Below are 17,922 nucleotides of genomic sequence, written 5' to 3'. Positions count from 1 at the left end.
AGGGCAGGTCATGCAGAATACGCCCTTACAAAGTCACGGTGTAATATTACGGTTTTTCTGCAGCATCAGGCACTGCGCTCCGAGAAGTCGTACTCCCATCCTCTAACAACTGGTTATAAATAACAATGAAATATTTTTTTCATTAACAAGAGTCCCTGAAATTAATAGAAAGTGCCATGCTTCTTTGCATCTGTTACCATTATGTATAACATGTTCGAATGAAAGGGAAAATGTTTTATTCCTCGAATGTAACTACCTGATACATTGACATTAAAGGAATGAGAGTACAGCAACTGCTTCAGCTTGTGCAAAAGAAAAATAATTACACCGCTTTTATTGATCTAGAAATCCTTTATGAAAATGTCACTTCATTTCCTACTTGGTAGAGGTATTAAAACCATACAGAATCTGTATTTGAACAAGCAGGTGCCCATATGCACATGATAAGATCTGACAGTTACAGAGGGTATATTTAAGGGCTCTTTCGAAGTTAATTTGTATCCCACAGATAGGAAATACTACGCAGTATTTTAAGTGAGTGGAGATGTCAGTAAGATTAATTTTGATTTGCAACTGGCTTCTGGTATTTTGAGCATTAAGCACCAAAATCCCCAGCCTAATTTCGTGAGGAGTGAAAATATCTCTGTTTATTCACTGAAAGCCCTTCAGTCTATATTTATTAGTGTTAGGAGACGTGTATGAGGAACAGACACGGAGGATGCCTTGTGCGCTAAGTAACCATGAAAGTAAGATATGAACTTGTTTGCATTTTCCTAAATGAATGGCTCTCAATCCATGCATAAAATTCAAGCTTTGTAAAGACAAGTAAAGTGGGCAAAGGGGGAAGTGAATAGGGAGGGTGCTGGACGGGACAGAGGCTCAGGGCTCATTCTCACCCCTCAATGGATTTCAGGTTGAGATCCTACCCCCTATATCTGCCTGTGCGCTGTCATGTATGTGAGTTTGCATGTCCTATGTCATGCCATGTGTTTCCAGGCAACAGTTACAGGCTTCCCACAGCTGTTTGCTGGGTAAGTGGTTATGGAACAAGGATGGATGGTACATGGAGTTACACCACTGTTAATTAAGCTTGGCAAAAAAGTCAATAACACTTTGGTGTGACAGCAGGGTTATGGGTTTATCTCCGTGCCGCAGCTCGGGGAAGGGAGTTTGGGTGTTTTCTCCAGGTTCCCTGGTCGCCTTTCAAGGCTAATGGGTTGTAGTCTGCGGCTGTAGGTGTGGATGGGCTTTGTGATTTTGCTGCTGTGTATCCCGCTACGTGACATGTGCTCCCTGGCTCCCCTGAATGGATAAACATTCACACAAGAAGTAACAGTGTGTCCCAAAGCAAATGAAATTCAAATCGGTATAAAATACACCTATAGCCGTCATTGTATCTTAATGTAAAAAAAAAAAAACTGTGCACTGAACCAGTATTCGAAGAAGCCAAGTCTTTTGCTAAATATTACGTAAGACCCATTGCCCCAGTTACAAAATTAATTAGGGACCAGTGTGTGTGGCAATAAGCAGAGCTATGTTTTACCTATATTATAATGGTAGCTGGCCATTGCTGTTGATTATGTGCATACAATTCTATTTATAATATTATAACGATGACGCTGTGATGGATTAGCGTCCCATCCAGCCCTGTCTTGTGCTGTATGATGCCCTATGAAGGCTCCAGCCCACCCCCCCCACAAAGCTGATCACCATAAAAGCTTGGGAGATGGATGTATGAATAAAATAACAAGGCAGGCACTCATGTATGCAAGTAAGGTTTCAAGTAGGTATTCCATCGAAGAGAATAAGTCGGGTAAGAACTGTTAAGAAGAGGCTTGAGTGAAGCGCTTGGCTGCCACCAGCAGTGTTTCCGGAGATTCTAATTTCCACATGTCTGATTATGTAGTCAATAATGCCAAGCACCTTCACAGCAGGTGGTGGGGGGTTGGGGTTGGGGGTGGGGGCGCAGGTTTGATAGACCCATCAATCGCATGGCAGAATTTTGGTCTGCAGCTGTGCCACTTCAGTAATGTGACTGAGCCTCTGCTGGAGCGCTACGATTGCCTCTGGGACGTGACATGCTGTCCGTCTGGGGAAATGAAGAGACACTTTGCATTTTCTGCTTTCTTCTAACGTGGTGCGGCCTTCAGTCACGGGCTTGCAGTACCGGCTCCATACTGAGCTGGAGTCTTCTGCAATTAAAGGGAAGGACACTTCAGCGAGGAGGCACACATGGTGCTGCATTGGTTAGCCTGACACGTCTGGGACCAAGGTTTGAGTCTTTGCCATGGCTGCGTGTGTATGGAGTTTGGACGTCCTCCCTGCGTTATCGTGGGGTTTTCTCCTGGCTCTCCGGTCCCCTTCTCCACTCACACAATCAAAAAACATGCTGAGGTTAAATGGAGTTCCCAAATCGCCCATTGGTGTGCACGTATGAGTGACTGGTGTACGAGTGACTGGAGTACGAGTGACTGGAGTATGAGTGACTGGTGTACGAGTGACTGGTGTACAAGTGACTGGTGTAGGAGTGACTGGTGTGTGAGTGACTGGTGTGTGAGTGACTGGTGTACGAGTGACTGGTGTACGAGTGACTGGTGTACAAGTGACTGGTGTAGGAGTGACTGGTGTGTGAGTGACTGGTGTGTGAGTGACTGGTGTGTGAGTGTGCCCTGCAATGGGTCGGTCAGTTGTTCTCTGTCTTGCGCCCGTAGCCTCTGGGATAGGCTTTGGACCCCCTGCGAGCCTGAATGGGACAAGGGGTTTCAGAAAATGGATGGATGGATGGTTGGATGGATCGAAGGACTCTTCAGCTGTGGGAAATTGCATGTAGATAACGATGTATGGTTGATTTGCTGCAGTGTAGATAACGATGTATGGTTGGTTTGCTGCAGTGTAGATAACGATGTATGGTTTATTTGCTGCAGTGTAGATAACGTTTTATGGTTGGTTTGCTGCAGTGCAAATAACGATGTATGGTTGGTTTGCTGCAGTGTAGATAACGATGTATGGTTGTTGCTGCAGTGTAGATAACGATGTATGGTTGGTTTGCTGCAGTAGGAGTCTCATAAAGATGGACTTCAGTGAGATACTCATTGCTACAAGGAACAAGTCATAAGAGACAAAAACCTCCTATAAATAATCTATCAACCTCTGAATTTACAGTTGCAAGGTAAAAAATGTGTTTTGGTGTAGTGTTTGCAAACCAGTCGCCTCAGTGGAGATAATTGATCAACTTGTCTGAATGACAATAGTGTTCTTATGTTCTTATGTTTGTTGGTTTGTGACTTTAAACACATTTAGAATCAACTTTATGGCTTGAAAACCTTCCACTACAATTCCCCTTTCTGAATAATGTAATTGTAAATCATTACATATTAATCACTATATACTTTGATAAATCAGTTTAAAGAGATATTATGCAGCACAGTGTTAAAATGTCTCAAGTTAAATGTGCTTCTATAAATAAATAAATATTAACGACTTCACCAGGGTTAAATCCTTCACTGAGTGTTTAAATTACAATGAACTCTTAACCTTGAATGGGAAACATTTTTATACTTCATGTAGTTTATGTATCACGGTATCCTTAAATGAATAGTTCAAAAATTGCATTAAAATATATGTTATATATGTTTTTAGGTGATTTTTTGTGAACTTGCTCATGACTGTTAAAACATAAAAAGCTGAATAATGCATGAAAGTGTGGGAGTCATGGCAATGCAAGGGGCACTGACACTGCAGTGCTCCTTCAGGACAAGGGGTTTGGATCCCATCTCCACCTGGTGCAGAGCTACTTCCTATATGTTGGCTGGGTTTCTTCCAGCAATTCAGCTGTCCAAAGAAATTAAGCTGCCTGTATTTAAAATCTGCCTGTAGGGGGCGTATGGAGCCTCCTGCAGCCTTATCCGGGGTCGAAAGATAAATTCATGAAACATACATTATTATTTTTTATAATTAACAAATGAAAATCAGGGCTGATGGAGAATATGCTGCTAAAATAGTCTGAATTGTTTTCTTTGACTGTTTCTAACAGAGGTCTGCGTATGCGCTATATGTTATTTTGTTCAGTGATCAAGAAATTCAAGCTGATGTCTAATTGTTTTAGGTAGGATTCTTGCTTAAAATTTATTAATGACAAAAATACTTACATCCACCGTAGTTATGATGCTTCCGAAACAGACTATGAAACACATACTAATAAAAAAGCAGAATAATTTGTACTTTTAACCTACAGATCACTCAACATGCACATAAATACTTTGGCCCGATTTGTCAGCAGAGCGACTCTAAATCAATATTACTGAGCACACATTGGTCCATTTTCTTCACAGATAAGTGCCCCTTGTATACCCCTTCACTCACACAGATCCATCAGCGCTGGTGTTTCTATAGCATACACAATGTTTGAGGGAGGGCTTCACTGCTTCCTCCATTCACCTGAAATCTTTTTGTTCAAACAGAGAAGGGAGGAAATGATGGCTTTAACAGCCCGCCGAACTGCCTGGATCAATCTCTTTGCTTTTTATGTTGGTAGTTATTTGATGTCCTTGATAGACAAACCAAGTTCTCCCGCTAAAGCTTTTTGAGCAGGGACCAGTTTCACAAGACAAATAGGTGACCTAGTGACCCAGGGACTGAAATGTCATAGATTTGGATATAAAGGCCGGGGATATTTTTAAATCTCACATTATAGCAATTGGCATCGGATCATTCATCATTTTTAAGCAAATGTCCTGAAGACACGTTTAAATACAAATTTCTGGCCTGTTGCAGGAGATTTTCATAGACCCCCTGTCATTATGTATGTACGTACAGAATGTGTGTAGCTGTTAAAGATAATGTTTATAAAATATAAGTAAGAATAAAAGAATATCAATATTTAGTTGAATCAATCTAGATTCGAATGGCATGATCTATCACACGTGTGCCTAAGAGGTATCCTACATGTTGGGATTGAATTGAGATGAGGGCAGAGTCCCAAATTTGCAGACCCCGCAGGTGGTGATGCTGGCAAGAGATCCGCAGATGTGATAACCAACCAAAAACAAGGGCAAACATCTGCACAGCACAATGCATCAAAGGAATTTCTGTATATTTAACAGACGTTTGTAAATGGAATGCTTTCTGACAGCTTTCTCCTAGTACTCTGACTCATTTCTGCAGGCCAAAGACATGCTGTTTGGTTAGCTGGCTTCCCCTTTTTAGACAGAAGTATTGTCCAGGGTGTCCCCTGCCTCGTTTTATCGGGGATAGGTGAAAGGCCTCCCCAAGGTTCCATATTAGATAAGTGGTTGGAGGATGGATGGATGAATGGATGGATGTTTTGCTGCAGGCAAAGCCTTGTGCATTCTTCTTCTGTGGATGTCATTGGCTAATTGCTGGAACGACAGTGACAGCTGAACAATGCATATGATCCATGCATTTTCTGTAACCACTTGTCCTGTTTAGGGTGACGGGGATCCACTCACACTTATGGACTGTTTGTTAACTCCAATTAACTTCAGCATGTTTTTGGACTGTGGGAGGAAGCCGGAGTATCCAGAGGAAAGCCACCGTAGAAAACAGAAACAAATATAGATGAGAAGGTGGAAAAAACTGTGAGGTTCATGTCTTAATATTTGGTGTAAAACTAGGCCTAAATTAAAAATTGAACTTCTTTTATGATTGTCATTTATACATAAGTGGGATTAGAGAGATTCTAAATACATTAAGAAATTAGTTTTTATCCAAATCACTTATTGTCAATTTAATGTAAACCTTTAGCAAATGGTGTTGGTACTTGTTTGCCTGTATCGAATCCACATTTTAAAGAAGAAATGAAACAGGCAGATCTGTATTTTTCTCGAGTGGCTGTTAGCTGAACTTGCTACTCATTCTGGAATATTCAGATCCAGGCAGGCGCTGACACATTTTAAATTACTTGCTGTTCAAACACAGTTGTGTTTTCACTTACGACTTGCTTCTCCATGCCTGTATTACAAATGGGAGATTTCCCGGAGGGAAAATAAAGAATGACCTCATTATACCTCAGTTCATTTACATATTTTTATAGTTTTTTTCCCCCCATTTTTATCCATTGTGTATCTATTCTTCTCTGAGGGGAGGATCAATTTAAATTAAACCCATTTGCCCCCCCCCATATCTATACCAATGAAGAACAGATATGAGTGCTTTGTCCATTTTATATCCAAGCTAAATTTAAATAAATATTGTATATAACATGAAAACACACTCCAAATAATAATAAGAGAGATACATATCAGCAGGGAGCATAGGTACTGGTACATTTAAAAACCAATTACAAAACCAGTTAATTAAAAAGGTTATTTAAACAACACTGTGAAGTCCTTCAGGCCTTTCTCTGCACATTAATCTGTGCAATGATTAGACGTAACTCACGTGGATCTGGATCGCCATGGCGATTCTGCAGCACTGTAATATTCAGTACAATATACTACCTGAGCCATTAACACATTCTATATTTTAGTAACAACTGCCCTCAGAATATATTTTGATATTAAAGGAGAAAGGAAATGAGAATGTCCTCATGAAGGTAATAATGGTGACATAATGGCGTCTACATTAGAGTCTCAAAGCTGGCAGTAATTTCTGAGTAGATATTGATCATACATTATAAAATGAAGAGCATATGTGCAACCTGAGCATTAAGGAATTACACAGAAAGTCTATGCATTATTCAGAAATATTTTAATTTGAGAATGAGGTTCCTTCCGGTGACAGCACTGTACCGTCGGAGACTGATGACGGCGCCGAGGTAATGCTCACTGTTATCAAATGGCAGAATCTTGTTGCAGTTGTTTCACAAGCCTGCCGGGGAGGAAATAATGCAAATCAAATGCAGTGGCCATCAATGGTATGTCACTGAATGAGTTATTGGAATCCTTCATGCTTGCGCAAAGACTCTGGGTCTGCTACAAAAAACACACACCTTTGTGTAAAATATGTTGCAAAAGGCCACCCCCCCCCCCCAAAAAAAAAAAAACATACAAGAAGCCATTTCGGTGAGATGAGAGAGAGAGAGAGAGAGAGCACCCGTATGAAGGAACATCACAATTACAGGAGGTACTGTAGGAAAAGAGAAGGATGGAAAAGATATATATTTACAAAAAAAACTCCAAACTGTTTATGATGGTGCTAATGAATGAAGGAAGAGGCCACACAGACAGCCATCTGAGTATCATGCCGTCCCTAGACAGGCCTGGCAAGCATAACCCCCACACCTGGGCTCTCATCTGCCCCCCCAGGAGAATTTTCCAGTTGTCCCCCTGCTGAGACAGTGGACCTCTGCCTTTATATACAATGCAAGGCTAAGAGCAAAAGAAAGTGTATGCTCTTGAACTGTCAGATGCATTAACTATGGTAAGATTCATGTAATTATTTCATTATTAATTTATTAATTATAATTTATTTATATTATTATGTAAATGACCGTGATATTAGAGTCTGATTAACATCACTCAATTTATGCTTGTTCTTAGCCATGTATATCACAAACATAAGCATGCCTTAACAGAACCTGAACATTGTAACCGACCGCAGTTGAGAGGAGAAAACTCTGTGGGATTGCAGTATCACATGCTGAGACGGACTGTGTGCGCTGTAAGAGTGCTCTTCCTTCCTGCCATCGTGGCATGAGACGACAATGGAGCAGATTTCATCTTCTGAGCGAGCATGACAGAGAGCAATGTCATTCTGTTGCTACGTGAATGATACCACGGTCAGATAAATTCCACAGTGACTATGGGGTGGGAATACTGCACAGCCAGCCGGCCGGCACTGCCTCTAGGGCGAAAGACTACAGGAGATGGGAGGAAGACTGGCATCAGTTAGAGGAACATTTTGATGGATCCTGTAAAGACATAAAAAGGAAGAAAAAATGAGGATGGGGCATTGGAGGGAGGTGGGGCTGAGCTCCTCCCCCATGCTCTTGATGATACTTTATGCCTTCAGATCTTAAGAGTATTGCCAATTTAGGTCATTAAGAAGAACTGAGGGAGAACATTCTCTGACACGTTTGGGGAATAAAGAGGAACACGTGACCTGCCCAGGCTGCTAGGGGAGGGTCTCTCTAATAATTACTGAAGAGCTTGTGAACTAACGTGGTCATTCTTTTAAGATATCTTAAAAATAATTATTGAAATGGCCTTGCTGTGTTAATTTTCATGTGGCCATGTGTGATGAAATATGAGTCAAGGAAAAAAAATTCTCCTTGGAACCATTCCTTCAGTTCTAATTTTCAGTGTAGAACCTGGGATTACCTCTTGTGACTACAGGGGGTTAAGAAATTCATTTTAGCAATGTTGAGTTTATTTATTGCGGTAGTTTCTCTTCTGGGTTTTATGTAATAAAGGTTTGTTTCTTTGGAATGTCTGATCTTGGTTCTGTGTGTCTGTGTGTGAGTGTAGTTTAGAGACAGACAGCGTGAAGTCTTCCTAGTATCAGCAAGGCACCAGTGCTAAAATATGAAAAATTTAAGATATGACATATTTCCCAGTGTCTCATGTCTACATACTATTATTTTCCACACCAGTGGCTATTCCCTGAGATAGACCAGGAAGATCTACTGTTTCTCCACAAGCATAAAACCCTCAGTGTTTGCGAAATGCTTCTGGTGGTCCAATCTGTAAATATTTTGGACGTGCCTGACATGTGCACTAATACTGTCTGCGGCAGTTGACGCTGGCTGTTTATTAGCCTTGTCGTTCACTGCAGGTTGAACAGCTGGCGATGGTAACAACATCCTGTGAACATCTGACACCATCTCCCAGCTAACTTTGATGTGGCGTTTTGTTTCATAACCATTCAGTGATGAAAATAAAAGTATCTTGCGACTGAAGTTAACAAATAATTCACCTATGGATTTTGGAGGCAAGGTTTGTTCCTTCTCAGCTATGAAATACAGTGTTATAGTGATCATGTCTGTCTGGGTGAAATTGATCATTATAAGCAGATGATCATTAGACATATACTGTTTAAGCACTATTTCTTATTTGTGGCTCATTAAATCGGTCGCACACACTATACCGTCCAACTTATCTGTAGACGTATTGCTACGGAGTTCTATACGTAAAGCACCACGCGTAATGTGTTATCAACTGATATTGCTAACAATGGCTAACAGTTAACCGGGCTAGAATTGGATTTCATGATAGTTGGATTGTTTGTCGGATTTAAGATAGTTCGGGCTAATTGTAAGTGAGCGAAGATAAAGGCCATTTAAACTGAGGTACCTTAAATCCGACAAAGTCTGGCTAAGCAAAAAATCTTGCTTTTTGATATGGGTCCATGGTATTGCTACCTCTTTGACAAATGGAACGCACCAACTCGGTTTTCCCGAGTTTTTAGCGGCTGTGACATAATCTCGGTAACTGAAACTCGGATCCGAAATGGAACGCACCATTATTAAAGTAAAGTAAAAAAATAAAATAGAATCAGTGTAGTTTTATTTTTTTCCATACGTTGTCATGTATAAAAAGAACCAAAACAAACTCTAAGTGGACTACTTGATGACTTTAAGTGAATTATTTAAACATTATTTGTATAGGAATGATTCTGTCCCAAGTTTTTTGATCCATATAAGCAGTTGATCACTATAGGCGGGTGCCACTGTATTTAAAGACAAAATGTACCTGCTTTAGACAGATAGTATTATACTGACTGTAATAGGAATCAGGGCTTCAGGCTGAAGACCAGGTCTGAAGAACCACCACTAACCCATTTTGTTCCCCTGTCTTGTCCCCAAAGCAGAAAACCCATTTTTTAAAATAAACACAACAGCAAATAAATAAGTAATGCATGCCTGCTATTAGCTGATGCATGCTGTTATTGTAAATGTGATTTGAATGAAATACGCATTTAGTTTATAAATATTATATATGCAGAAAAAGATGTGTTCAGTCAAATTACATTATTATTCATGTAGATGGCAAAGTAATGGACAAACATGAATCATTCCCAGGAAAACCCTCTTCTTGAAAATGCATTCCCTGATGGTGGGGAGTAACAGACAGAGCAGCAAAGATGCTGCTTATTTGTTTAGCCATATGATCCCTCCTCTATTCATTGTTTTCTATGATATCAGACAAAAATGAATTGGATAAAAATGTTCCTATGACTAAAGAACAGCTTGACTCATTCTCAATGCCTTATTATGTATCCATCATGCAGGCATATTATATATTCTCTTTGTACGTTATATATTCTCTATGTATTCTCAGAATACGGCCAAACATATATGTACATTGCGATTAATTAGTGGGATTGTCTACTTAAGCCAGGGCCTTTGCTGACTCAGGTGTATGATTAAGCACCCATCCTGTACCGCTAGCTGGTGGATGGGTGTTTGTACAGAAAACAATAGTGACTTTCAGCTTGAAACAATCACAGAACACCATCACAGGATGCCATCATATGACGCCATCACAGGACACCCTCATAGAATGCCATTGTACAACGCCATCACAGGACACTACCACAGGATGCCATCACAGGACACTACCACAGGATGCCATCACAGGACACTATCACAGGATGCCATCACAGGACGCCACTGTACGACGCCATCACAGGACACCCTCACAGAACGCCACTGTACGACGCCATCACAGGACACCCACACAGAACGCCACTGTATGACGCCATCATATGACGCCATCACAGGACACCCTCACAGAACGCAACTGTACGACGCCATCATACGACGCCATCACAGGAAACCCTCATAGAACGCCACTGTACGACGCCATCACAGGACACAACCATAGAATGCCATCACAGGACACTATCACAGGATACCATCACAGGATGCCAACACAGGACGCCATCACAAGACGCCATCATAGGATGCCATGCCATCACAGGTGATTGTGAAGTTCAGTTATGAAGTTCTAGGCCACACAAGCACACAGTAAAGAACCTTATCACCCAATATTAATACCCCACCTGAATGGCAGCTCATTCCACCAGCAATGTATATATATTTCTTTGAAATTTACTTTTGGAAAGTTAATATTACTTTCAAACAGTGTATGCCCAGAGGAATGCATTCATAATTAAACACTTAGTCATCAGGTTATTGCTAAAATGCAAGCATCCATCCACCTTCCACACTGCTGTCCAATATAGGGTGATGGTAAGTCTCATGAAAATGGAAAAAATAATAATGATTACTTCAATATTTAACTGTAGGAATAATGTCATGGGGTGGGAATATATACGCACACACACACACACCTGGAAAAAAATAAGAGACCACTCCAATATATATATATATATATATATATATATATATATATATATATATATATATATATATATATATATATATATATATATATATAAGTAGAGGGCAGAAGTGACTTTGTAATGGCAGACCGTCAACTTATCCAGGCAGTGCCTCATGAACATGACATCAACTGACTTTCAAAGGGAATGGGAAACATTAAGTGCAGGTGTGAGGTGCACTGCTAGGACAGTCCGTATCAGGCTCCGAGAAGCAGGACTGAGGTCCCATAAAGCAAGGAAGAAGCCCTTCACTAATGACAAACAGGCTGCAGTTTGCAAAAAACATGTACTGTATCATTCACAGTTGCACACCCATAAACTGAGAAATGAGTGAAACAAAAAATTGTGCTGTGGTCTCTTCATTTCATCTAGAGCTGTGTAAGTATATGGTAATTGCTGATTATTCTCAGCATTATGGGAAAGGGGGTATTGTTGAGTATTGTTGAGAAGACAATACTCACTACTAATTGGTTTACTTCATGTTTGATTGGCATGATGCTGTGCTGAGGCCCTCTTCAACATCAAAATAACATTAAGTATGTTGGAGCTGATGCAGATACAGTCCTATGGGTAGGAACAGTACCCTGTCTTTCTCTGCATGGGTTATGTACTGTAGTGTCATTGCTTGGAACTCCCTCACAGAGTGGATGTAAAAACATGTTTGAAACAGCAGAAAAACTTCATCTTATTGATCTGGAAGTCAATGAGTACCACTCTTCTCTGAAAAAAAAAGTTTTAGAGTTGTAGCTTAGTGTACTCAATAAGTCAGTCATCTTATTTATGTAATTTTATTTTTTCACTTTTTCACTGGTAATTTAATATTTGAGGATGCAGACCTTTGATGACTCCACTCAGTTATAAACCCATTTTTAACAGGGTTGATTAAAATATCAAAGCCTAAAGCAGAATCACTAGCCACTCATTTGCACTAAAGGAGTTATGGCAGGAATTTCTGATCTCAGTCATGCACAGTGTAAGTAATTTTGGAAATGAGCCATATCAGTTAGATAATTACCTTAACATTTCAATGAGTTACAGTAATTATATATATATATATATATATATATATATATATATATATATATAAAATGTCAAAAAATATCTTATTTTTTCTAGCATACAATACTGAGCCTTAAGGCACAGCTTTCTTTATAGGACTACCAATACATTATTGCATGCAAATATTTAATGCGTCTATACAGGGTAAAAAATATATATTTAGAGTGCTGCCTCTGGCCGTATCTTAATAGAAAGTGCCATGTTCTGCTCACAAACGCAATCAAGATCAGGACAATGACCATAAAATAACTTTATCATACTTATTTACTTGCAACAGTAGTCAGCCTGTAGAGTAACAGCATGAATATGCAAACTGGGCTGCAGCGGAAAACATTTTAAATATAGCAAGTATGTGATCCCTGTGTGGTGGATTTACACAAACGATTATGTAAGTCGCATCGTCTGAGAGAGCTGATTTGTGCTTAGAGTACTGCACACTGGTACTGCACATTATATATATATATATATATATATATATATATATATATATATATAATTATTACAAACATTTATTCTCCAAGGCATCCACTCGTCAAATTGTGTATCAGATCGGCTAATACTGTTATAAACCATATTTCTCTCAATGCCTTTTTAGATTATTACTATTAGTAAATCAACCACTGGCTCTACATCTGTCACATACTAACGCGCAATGTGACCCACAGGTCAAGTTTCAAAAACTCATTGTTTTCAAAGTTCCACGAATATGTGGATTTTTTGCAAAGAAAGTTCTGAACAGACCATCAGCAAACCATCGGCAGAGAGTTTAGGAAGAGGTCTGCGCTGTAACTACTGGTTAAAGACACTGTATTGAACTCCTTCACTGTAATAGCCCAGCAAAAAAACCTGAACACTTGATGGAACGGTAACTGGCCTTGTTTGCAGCACAAGAGACTGAGGTTATAAATTCCATCTTTGTACAATAAAATTTCAAGTGTTAACTGGCATTTTGTTGTTCTGACGAACTGATTTCTCACCATCCACTCTAGCTGCAATTCCCAGTTTAAATTTCAGTATCATTACAGATGGCAATCGCTACTAATTTGGATCAGAACAGAATGTGTGTGTAGCATAGTGTGTTCATGGTTCTGCTTCCCAAAAACATAGGTCTGAAATCCCTTACGTTATTAAGCACTTACAGTCCCGCGCGACCACAAAACAACATTTTCCATCAAGGAGCTTAAATGTACCTCTTTAAATGTGACACACAGGCGCGCTCAAGTGGATACTGGGTCATGGTACTCGGCACACAAATGAAAAAAGCTGACAGATATAATTTTACAGAAGGCTACATTACCGCCGGCAATACCCAGCAGGCTGGTCTGAAGTGCAATAAATTCAGTCTAAAGACTATGATGTTGCATTTGTTTGTTGACTAAGAGCACTATTCATAAAATTAAAGTATTTTACTTAATATATTTAGCCAGAAATATTAGAATTATTATTTCTAGCCTGTGTTTTTGTAACCTGTCTATCTATTTTCCATATCAAGCTAAAGGTAATGCTAATGCTAAAGCTTGTTACAGGAAGGACAGTGATAGAAGACAGGGACAGCCTGGATGGGATACGAATCTACTCACATGCAATCACACACTCTGGGAAATTTTGATATCAGATCACCTGAACTGCATGTTTTTGACTGCAGGGGGAAATCAGAGTACCTGCAGTAAATTCACGCAAACCTGGAAATCAGATTACCTGTAGTAAATTCAGGCAAACCTGGAAATCAGATTACCTGCAGTAAATTCAAGCAAACCTGGAAATCAGATTACCTGTAGTAAATTCACGCAAACCTGGAAATCAGATTACCTGTAGTAAATTCAGGCAAACCTGGAAATCAGATTACCTGCAGTAAATTCAAGCAAACCTGGAAATCAGATTACCTGTAGTAAATTCAGGCAAACCTGGAAATCAGATTACCTGCAGTAAATTCAGGCAAACCTGGAAATCAGAGTACCTGCAGTAAATTCAAGCAAACCTGGAAATCAGATTACCTGTAGTAAATTCAGGCAAACCTGGAAATCAGACTACCTGTAGTAAATTCAGGCAAACCTGGAAATCAGATTACCTGCAGTAAATTCACGCAAACCTGGAAATCAGATTACCTGTAGTAAATTCAGGCAAACCTGGAAATCAGATTACCTGCAGTAAATTCAAGCACACCTGGAAATCAGATTACCTGTAGTAAATTCAGGCAAACCTGGAAATCAGATTACCTGCAGTAAATTCAGGCAAACCTGGAAATCAGAGTACCTGCAGTAAATTCACGCAAACCTGGAAATCAGATTACCTGCAGTAAATTCAGGCAAACCTGGAAATCAGAGTACCTGCAGTAAATTCACGCAAACCTGGAAATCAGATTACCTGTAGTAAATTCAGGCAAACCTGGAAATCAGAGTACCTGTAGTAAATTCAGGCAAACCTGGAAATCAGATTACCTGCAGTAAATTCAAGCACACCTGGAAATCAGATTACCTGTAGTAAATTCAGGCAAACCTGGAAATCAGATTACCTGCAGTAAATTCAAGCACACCTGGAAATCAGATTACCTGTAGTAAATTCAGGCAAACCTGGAAATCAGATTACCTGCAGTAAATTCAGGCAAACCTGGAAATCAGAGTACCTGTAGTAAATTCAGGCAAACCTGGAAATCAGATTACCTGCAGTAAATTCAAGCAAGCCTGGAAATCAGATTACCTGTAGTAAATTCAGGCAAACCTGGAAATCAGATTACCTGCAGTAAATTCACGCAAACCTGGAAATCAGAGTACCTGCAGTAAATTCACGCAAACCTCAGACACTGAGCTGGTGTCAGGAACCGAACCCCCACTCCTGGAGGTCTGAGGACACTGTGTCTCCATGTCTTATGATTTCTAATGCAGTGGTTAATCAAATATATCTTTTTGCCGTGATCTAAAATGAGGTTATATTGAAATACTGAAAATATGGATGTTCATAACAAAGGAGTCCACACTTCATTATAGCTCCTTTGGGTTTTATATCCAAAGTGGCTGTGGCTTGATGTTAGAAGAGCTATTGGGCAATTTAAAGAGGTTACCGTGCCTTTCTGCAAGAGTGCATGCCTATTGTTGTGGATTCTCAGAGCAAGAGATCTTATCCCCTGAAGAATTTTCATTCAATGAACATTTTGTCTTTAACAACTGAGCAACATGGCATATAAAACAAATCAAAACCCTTTAAGGTGAAGACAAGATCGTTATAATCCCTTTCCATTTTTATCAAAAGATTTTGCATTTAGAATGAAACCAGTGATTAAACATCCATTCTAAATTTAAATAAAAGCACAGATATAAATGATGATTATCATAACAACAACAACAAGGATAATGATGGTAACTGAATCCACATGACGCTCAATAATGCGTGTGCACTGCGCTGCCTGAGGTTGGCTCCAGGCTGCCACGCCCTTTGAATGCTTAAGCAGTTAGAAGAGGGATGAAGGGACAGCTACACATATCATGTAAGACTCTTAATTTGATACATTATGTTTTAATGCCCACTAAGCATCCTTGTGACTTGTGTGCATTTTAAAATGTAGTTTAGTTTATAGTATCCCTCAGTTTTTTGTACTGCAATCTGCCATGTCCGTACTGTGTGTATCGCTTTTTTATTGGAAGTCTTCAAGGCAAATTTATGTGATATAGGTAGTGTATTTTTTCCCTTGGCTGTGTCAGTAAGTAGGCATTTAGAATCACTATGTATTTTAACTGAAATGGATGTATACCTTCGCACTTAAGTGGTGCCATGCTCTTGTCATCTGTAGATTCAACAAACTACTGAGTGCCTTTGGGCTTACGCTACCTTCACCGAGGTCAACGGCTTAAAATTCTTCATCACATTAATTTGACCCCTAGGCTTGAGACTGAGTATAACTACATTGTTCTTTTAATTAGCCTAGCTTGGATTAATATGTGAAGGTGATCGTGTCCTCTTTAGAGAAACTCACAGGGGTAAAAAAGAAAAAGGAAAAAAAGAAAAAAAATTCTTAAGCAGCAGTGTGAACAGCAGACTGATGATGCAAAGGCAACTCTCTTCCCAAGTCAAAAAGACAGTATCTGATACTATTAATGTGTCCATGAGCATGTCTTCCACTTTTATATTTGTAAAACTCTGAAATAACATCAGTACTGGCCAGTGTCAAGGTAGCTTTGGTTAGTTAATTCCAGCTGATTGGGCTATTAATTAAATGAACAGAACGAGGACAATCGTTAAGGCCTCCACTGCCATGTCTATTTCCACGTAAGACTACAAAATAGCTACTGGTGCAGTTATGACAAATAAAATGTTCTCCTAGATCACAGAATATTATGTGTCTACTTCTGACCTTGTGAGATATTGAAAGAAATAAGAAGAACATAAAATACTAATATCACAAATCCAAATGAAATTTTTTAATCCAAAATGTACTTATAGAGATACCATGTGGTTTTGATTGATAAGACATGTGTTAGTGAAAGATATTCTCAATCACACATACCTGTATATGTATTGTAGTTATAATATGTATGTAGCCAGTGTCGTAGAGCATCATAATGCGACCTATGTGAATGCTATATAGATAAAACTAATTACTTTATTTGTCAAAATAAATAAACATCAATATTTAAATTTATACATAATAAATTGTATAGAAATTGATTTAATTGAATAGGATGATTGAATAAGATGACTGAATAAGACCTCAGCCCATTTTTTATATACCAACTGTGTATTGCACTAATGATTTACTCTCAAAAAAATGACATACTTGTTCTGCTTAAAATTGAAGAGGAAATTTTAAGGGATGAGTAGAAATTAAATATTGCATTAAAATACTGCTGTTGATGCATGTGTGGTGCTGCCATTCTGTTTATAGTCAGCTGCTGGTAGTTATGCAAATCTTTGACTAAACCTGCTGATGGAGTTACTCTCCACCCCACATGTGCTACAACAAATATGCATACAATGGGATTAAAGAAACATAGATTGCTCGCTGTTTTATATCATTCATATAACATAATTAAGTAATAAGTAATATAAGTGACATTTTCACATAGTGAAAGAATAACTACTATGACTAGTACTATTACCAACAAAATAAATGAATTGATTATTATTAGTAGTAGTAGTATTAATAATAATAATAATAATAATAATATCCTAAATAACAGGTACTCTCTGTAATTGTGATCATTTTGCTACCTCATCACGGTAGCATCTGGCGACCCGTCAGAAGCGGGTGCCCTACATCACATATCTGTTCTGTGGCAGCACTGCGGAACATGTGCCTTCTTCTGGGGCTGCACACTCATGCAGCTATTTTCACTTTGTCTCACATGGGGCCGCCGCATGCCGGCGCAATCGGCTGGCTAAAGATGGCGGCCCAGAGAAGCCGACACCATAGACGGCCATCTGAGCTGCCTATTAGATTAATGGACCCTGTGCCTGAGAGTGAAACAGGCACAGAATCGCCATGAGGAACGTCTGGCATTTTCCCGGTGGGCTGGTCTGATGAAGGGGGGTCTTTGTTCCCCAACCCTGGCATTATATAGCATCTAT

General features: G+C 39.4%; 1 protein-coding gene across 6 annotated transcripts in view; it reads left to right on the top strand.

The window, feature by feature from the left end:
• Positions 1-681: 681 nt before the first annotated feature.
• The window catches only part of LOC111834117 (SLIT and NTRK-like protein 6), a 56,374-nt gene continuing 39,133 nt past the window's right edge, over positions 682-17,922 (top strand). For 4 of the 6 annotated variants that reach the window (XM_023793073.2, XM_072700706.1, XM_072700705.1 and 1 more), the window contains exon 1: positions 682-746. Coding sequence is in view for 1 of the 6 variants with exons in the window: in XM_072700701.1 (XP_072556802.1) it covers positions 719-746 (28 nt within the window). In the remaining 5 variants the exon portion in view is untranslated. The remainder of the gene's footprint in view (positions 747-17,922) is intronic. The other 2 variants (XM_072700700.1, XM_072700701.1) reach the window with 2 other exon arrangements.

Source organism: Paramormyrops kingsleyae, chromosome 16 (genome assembly GCF_048594095.1).
Source record: "Paramormyrops kingsleyae isolate MSU_618 chromosome 16, PKINGS_0.4, whole genome shotgun sequence".
Taxonomy (NCBI): Eukaryota; Metazoa; Chordata; class Actinopteri; order Osteoglossiformes; family Mormyridae; genus Paramormyrops; species Paramormyrops kingsleyae.
Note: the sequence above shows the minus strand (reverse complement) of the source record. Positions and strands in the feature narration are given on the sequence as shown.